Consider the following 6914-nt stretch of genomic DNA (forward strand, 5'->3'; position numbering starts at 1 on the left):
TATAAGTTCTGCATTACAATTATCTTGCTGCTCATCTGCTACCTGGATCAAATCTTCATTGACTGTGCCTTTGACCAATTTCTCAATATCTGGCCAGGCCTTCCGCCAAGACTTGACAAATGTACCGGAGATTTCATCATATGATTCAGCAGTCATGTAGATAACATCCTTTATGTTAGTTTGCTTCATAGCCGAGACGAGATCCACACCGTCAGTTTCCATTTTTCCTAAAACCTCAGACAGAAGTTTGTGCCGATATCGCCTTTACATACATTCAATTACACCCTGGTCCATAGGTTGGATAAGACTTGTAACATTGGCAGGTAGAAAAAACAATTTTATTCCGGGAGCATCTTCACACTCTAGTTCACGGGGATGAGTTCCAGCGTTATCGAGCACTAAAATAGCTTTTTCTGGCAACTTATGCTCCATTAAGAATTTCTTGACTTTAGGAATGAATTCGTTTACGAACCAGTCAATAAAGATGTTTGAGTCCATCCACGCTGACTTCTGGGCACGATAAACCACAGGAAGAGAAGAAACATTAATGTGTTTGAAGGCTCTGGGTTTCTTGGATTTACCGATGACCAAAAGTGGGAGTTTATGCTCCCCAGATGCATTTGAACTCAGGGCAACTGTTATACGCTCTTTTTTTAGTTTAAACCCTGAAGCTGAACTTGAATCCCCAACAGAGAATGTCTTTTGTGGCAATCGTTTGAAATTCAGCCCGGTCTCGTCGATGCTATAGACCTGATCTGGGACAAGCTTCTCTTGTTGTATCATCTTTGCCAGTTTGACCACAAGTTCACTCACCGATGTTGCATCTGCTGACATTTTCTCGCCGCAAATATTTACAAATGTAACTCCATGTCTTTTTTTCCAGCGGTCTAGCCAGCCATTACTGGCTACGAACTCAGTGGTTACTCCCAATTTTGTATGTAAAATCACAGCCTTATCTTTTAAAAATGGTCCTCAAATAGGAGTGCCCCTTCTTCTCTCTTGTAAAAACCAAAGCCACAAAGCATCATCGACCATCTCATTGGAAGGTTTTCTCAAATACCACCGTTCGGATAAAACCTTTTCACTCTCTATTTGTGTACAATAGTCCATCAAAGTTTTTCGATTACGACGCCAGTCATTAACCGTGCTCTTTCCCACGTTTAGTTCACTACATATTTTGGCCAGTGATTCGCCTTTATCAATTCGTTCGATCACGTTAAGTTTTTGTTCCACTGTCACCACGTTACGTTTTCGTTTTGACGCACTCATTATTCCTTTTTCAATACTATACATAAAAACGACACTGTAACACAATACACAACACTTGACGAAACAAAACAGTTGTATTGTAACGTACTAACCGCACTGGAAATAATCAATGAACTATTAAGAGGTTAAACCTACTAGCTCAACTGAGGACAACACAGCACTGAAAAGTAAACACAAGAAAATGTAAACAAACAGATACACCAAGATAACGCACGAGTCGTGGGAGACTAGTGCGTGTAATTGCGCGTCTGTAAGCCGTGGGAAATAAATTTCGATATTGGCTTCCGGGAAGTGGCCGGATAAACCGAGGTGCGGTAAAACCGAGGCCGGATATGAGGGGTTCTACTGTAATTTAAAAACCTAAACCTATCTTTTTAAGACTCCAAAATCTCGTGAGTTGTTTAAAGTACAAGTATAGCTTTAATGTTAGGTTTATAATTTAAATACGTAGCGTTTGAAAGTATAACGTTTGATAAAATACCGTCTCGTGCAATTTCATATTGTAGTGGTGAAAATTTAAAACTTACGTAATTACCTCCAATAAGAAATCATTTTGTGACTACCAAAACAAATTTAGTGGAAACTAAAAATGTGTTTATGTACGGTATACAAAAAGTAACACTCGTGTTGTAAACAACAACTCCATATATCTTACCAACGTAGGGGCCAGTTTCTGTACCTTGCAGCTTGCCATTGGGGCATCATAAGGTAGAGATGAATGTTCAAATTTTGATCATAGGTTTCTATTTTTTACTACAAAAGTTAAACGTCAATAAAAATGTGGATTAAGTATTGTATATAGCTACAAGGATAATAAATAAAATCTAACCCATTTAATATTGTATCAATATAATTATTACACTCACAAAAACCTCTTTAATACAACATAATTCATGATTATGACAACGTAGTATAAATTTTGTTAATGAAATTCTACGAAATGTCTCAAAACAAGAAATACTGTTGTAAGTTTATAAAATTTGTATGCATTATGACTTTATTAGATCAAAACCATGTTAACTTACTTATAAATTAATATTTAGTAAATTATTGTTGTTTAAGTAATAAATCAAAAGAATTGATCATTTCTTTACAAAAGTCGAGTACATAAATATCCATCGCACCTGCACACCCTTTATGTTATCATAGGGGGCAAATAAGACATACAGGTCACATCATTATCTTTATTGGTGACTGGTATATATAATAAAATACTGTTAGCGGTCACAACATTGACTGTGTCGGTCGAACAGTTGGGCGTTACGTGATGAGACAACCGATTGTGTTTGAATTGTTGGCTATTCAACGATAACCTCATTTTGGGCCATATTTTGTCACAGCAAATCTGCTCTAAATCAGCTCTTTATTATTCGATTTAAATTATTTTGGTGTTATTGGATTTGTGTTAGAACTATATAAAGACTGCTATTCTTGTATTTTTTTTTAGAAAAATTTAATAGCAGACATATTAAAAATAATTATTAAAATGAAATTGGTAGTTGCGTGTTTTTACCACCGTTAAACGATTGGCGTCAGTGCATAGACCCCGTAGACACTCGGCAATAAACAAAAATAGACATAGAAAATACAAATATTATTTTACTCTGCTTTTTGATTTGATTTTAAGCGAAACATACAGTACTGCTAATTTATAAGTCTAGATCTCTAACGTGATAAGTGATTTTTATAATTTTAAAAACAATACTCTCCAACTTAATTTTGAATTGAAAGTTCAAAGTACAGAAACTGTTACATCAACTTTTGGCTCCAGCCAGGTGTATGTATTGTCACTTTTAAAACAACTCCTTAAAAATATATATTGTTTAATTATTAAATTACATTATAACTTTGTAACCCATAGCTTTATTTTAATGTTGTTTAAATAAATAAAATACAGTATGTTTCAGACAAGTCATGGAAGATAAACATAAATTTCCTTAGGTACAACACTTTCAAATAAATTAATAAGAACTATAAATATCAATACAACATCGAATAACCCAATCACATTCTCCATAGTATTATCGCTATCATTATGATCCATGGGACCTCTAAATGAATTTATCACCGTTCTCCAGTTTATGACAATACAAATTATGTCTATGAATGCATTACTTGAGCTCATTATGTGTTCTAGTCATTGAAAAATTCTTTGACTAAGTTATTACACATTATAACACTGAAAAACATCTTTTTTTTCTCAAATGATAAATTCATAAAAAAAATTAATGTTAATTATTGTTTAAAGCATCGAATACGTTAATATAAAAATTATTTAAAATACAAACTTTAATTAAAATATTTAGTTTTATTAACAGTGAAAAGTTACACTTTTTACATTTCAGCGGATAAAGCGTTTTTCTGTAGATATTCGGTCAGCGTTCGGTCATTATTGCGGGCTCATGATAGAAAGTGTTGTGTAATTGTCAGCCTGTACACAAGAATATTGTGCTCTGATCCTTATATTACGTTTCAATAAAGGAATAACTTCTGCCATTGGCCACCAGGCGAATATTATTGCTAGTTCTGCTATTCTCCACCAGTGTACAGTCTGAGTTAGTTTGGATTTAAAACGGTCGGGTGCGCTGTTGGTGTTCTCTCTTTCTTATTAAGAAAAGGTTATTGGCATTTAAAATAAAAATAAATAATATTATAGAGTTTTTAACAAGGTACTGCATTAAAAAATTGCATTTATAAGAATAATTACTTTGCCGTAAAATATAAAAACAAAACAAACATAGCTTTAATTATCTTTAAAAATATTCCCGTCTTTAGATTTACTTGTAATATCTTTATAATAAATTATACTTACAAAAATCACAGGCATTATTTAGTGTGTGTTATATTTATTGAGGTTAATTATTTGGAAGCTGCGGTCAGTCATTCTTAACGGAATGATGAGGTGCAGCTCACTTCACTTCTAGTACAATAAGATAAAATACAATGAAAGCTTAGTTTGTTTATATTAAAACACAATTCATCCCCAATAAAAACACCAAACTCTAACCCTAAAAAGACTTATTTTATGGTTGTTATTTAAAATGGTTCTTTATTTGTTTTATTAAATAAATAATTCTAAATTACGGAAGCTCTTCTGGACGCTCATACTGTTACTTCTTCTTTCGCTATCCACTGAGTTTACTATATGTTGAATTCATGACGAGCCGCTGGGATATAAAAAAGTACTGAGATCAGTGCAATCTTGTCTGTAATAATGTACGTAGTTTACTATAACAAGATATGTAGTATAATAAACGGTCCCCACGAGAAGCGAATTAACTTTTGATTAGAAATATCTAAACTATGGGCTGTAAATAAAATGACAAATAAATATTCATAATAATAATTCCGAGTTGTTTTTATATTACTAAATAGCCATATTGTTTAAAAAAAGGTAATGCAAAATAAGTAAAATCATTTGCGCAGTGATGAAAGACATAGGGTAAGGATAATAGCAATGAACATGCGCTTTTTGAGTCGAAATTTATTTTTACTCTTTGGAAAATGTTTCAAATAGGTACATGATAATGTTCTTTATCTTTTAAATCCAATGTGTCCAGTTTTTAGTGTGATATTAATTACAATTAAAGGTGGAAATCAAATAGTGATTCGTTGCAAGAAACATTAAAACAAACAACCCTTAACAAAAACACACCTTTTAACACTCTAAATTTTGTATAATGAATATATTAACAATAGTTTACTATTTTAGTTGGAACTAAACCAACTGTGTCTTTATAATACATTAATGTAGTTTAATGTCATTAGTACATGCAGCGATATCAATGCAGATTAGCTATCATTTTGTAGAGAGGTTTATTTTGCACGGGTAAATATATAATTTAAATACCGTAACATTATTTTCTGTAATATTATATACCTATATGTCGTTTTCATAAAAAAATATAGATCTAATATAATACAGTCTTAAACGCCAATAACAAAATGTAAATGGAGATTACTATACTGTAATTTCAATGATGTACTAGCTGTTACCCGCGGCTTTGCACGCTTTTTGTAAGCTCTGCTCGTGTATGAGCACTTCTGGTTTAAGTGAATTTTATTGTCAACGCCGATGTAGAGTTTACCTTGTTGAGGTCTAAAATTCAAGCTATAAGGCCAAACAGAAATTCCTTTTGAAAGACAAATATCCATAAAAACTTAGCGCCTTCACATAGTGTGTGGTTCTTATACACAACTATCTCGTAATTGTAGTTTACAATGTGCAGGCGCTTTGATAACTTACATATTTTGCAGCGCCTCCTGGTGGTGAGTTACATCAATGGGCATAGCATAAAAAATACATACTTCTACGTGAAAAAATACATACAAATTTTCATAATGATCGGTCAAATAGTTTCTGAGTCTATAAAGGACAAACACACAAACATTCATTTATATTTATATATATATATATATATATATATATATATATATATATAAATTATGTTTGTTTTTTTCAATATGTTATTTTCCAATAAAATTCGTCAAAAAACTGCTCAAAGGAATTCTGTAAAAAAAATGTTGAGAAAAACATTCTTCAAAGAATATTTACATGAGAAAACAAAAATACTTGCCTATTTTTTTAAACCTTTTACTGATGGAAAATAACACTGTTCTTGGAAATTGTAAAAAAGATATCAAATCACGTTTATCAAAAATTTGACATTTGTGACACGTTGTAAATGTCAAAAAATGTTTGTTTACATAGAAACGTCAAAAATATTTATGTTTACTTAGTTACTGTCAAAATTTTTTTTTTGACTTTAATTTATTTACAATCTGTTTATATACAACAAACAATAAGTAAATTTGATGATAAATCTTAAGGACATGGTTAATCAAAGTTCATTAACCTTAATTAACATAAACATTTAAGAGATTGTTCATCTTTAAAATCGATCAGCTAAGTTTAAGAAATCATGTCTTTTTAGCCGAAATTGATGGTCACTGTTGTCCAGCAGATTAATAGCCAAGTAGTTAGGATGAGAGTTTAATTTGTTTTGATACTTGATGCAGAACTTTGGAATTTCTTCAGTAACAAAAGGGATATTCGTGTCTCTGTGAATGACTTCATTACGAACATACCATGGGGCCTGTAATATCTTTCGGAGAACTTTAGATTGGAAACGCTGTATAATTTCAATATTTGATGTAGAAGCAACTCCCCACAGTTGAATTCCGTACGTCCAGATGGGCTTTAGAACAGTCTTGTACAACAACAGTTTGCTTTCTATTGATAAATGGGATTTGTTCCCAAAAAGCCAATTTAGTTTTGAGAATTTTGAATTTAATTGGAGCCTTTTGTTCCATATGTGTGGTTTCCAAGTCAGCTTCCTATCGAGATGTACACCCAGATACTTAGCTTCATTTCTTTGAGGAATTTGAATGTTGTTTAAAAACACTGGTGGACAGGTGTCATGTTTCAACGTAAATGTGACGTGAACAGATTTAGTTTCATTCACTTTAATTCTCCAAGTTTTAAGCCAAACTGTGATAGAATTTAAGTTAGTTTGTAGAATTTGTGACGCTACAACATGGTTGGAGTGGGATGCCAGTACGGCAGTGTCATCGGCGAATGTTGCTGTCAAAGAATTTTGATTAGTTGGAATGTCTGCAGTGAAAATTAAGTACAGCACTGGTCC

At 32.3% G+C, this 6914-nt stretch overlaps 1 protein-coding gene across 1 annotated transcript; it reads right to left on the reverse strand.

The window, feature by feature from the left end:
- Window positions 1–264: 264 nt before the first annotated feature.
- Window positions 265–834, reverse strand: LOC124370671 (jerky protein homolog-like). The gene has a single exon (XM_046828958.1). The coding sequence runs from the start codon at window positions 832–834 to the stop codon at window positions 265–267; it is 570 nt and encodes a 189-aa protein (XP_046684914.1).
- Window positions 835–6914: the final 6080 nt, after the last annotated feature.

The sequence above is a fragment of the Homalodisca vitripennis genome, unplaced genomic scaffold (assembly GCF_021130785.1).
Source record: "Homalodisca vitripennis isolate AUS2020 unplaced genomic scaffold, UT_GWSS_2.1 ScUCBcl_354;HRSCAF=2164, whole genome shotgun sequence".
Lineage (NCBI taxonomy): Eukaryota > Metazoa > Arthropoda > Insecta > Hemiptera > Cicadellidae > Homalodisca > Homalodisca vitripennis.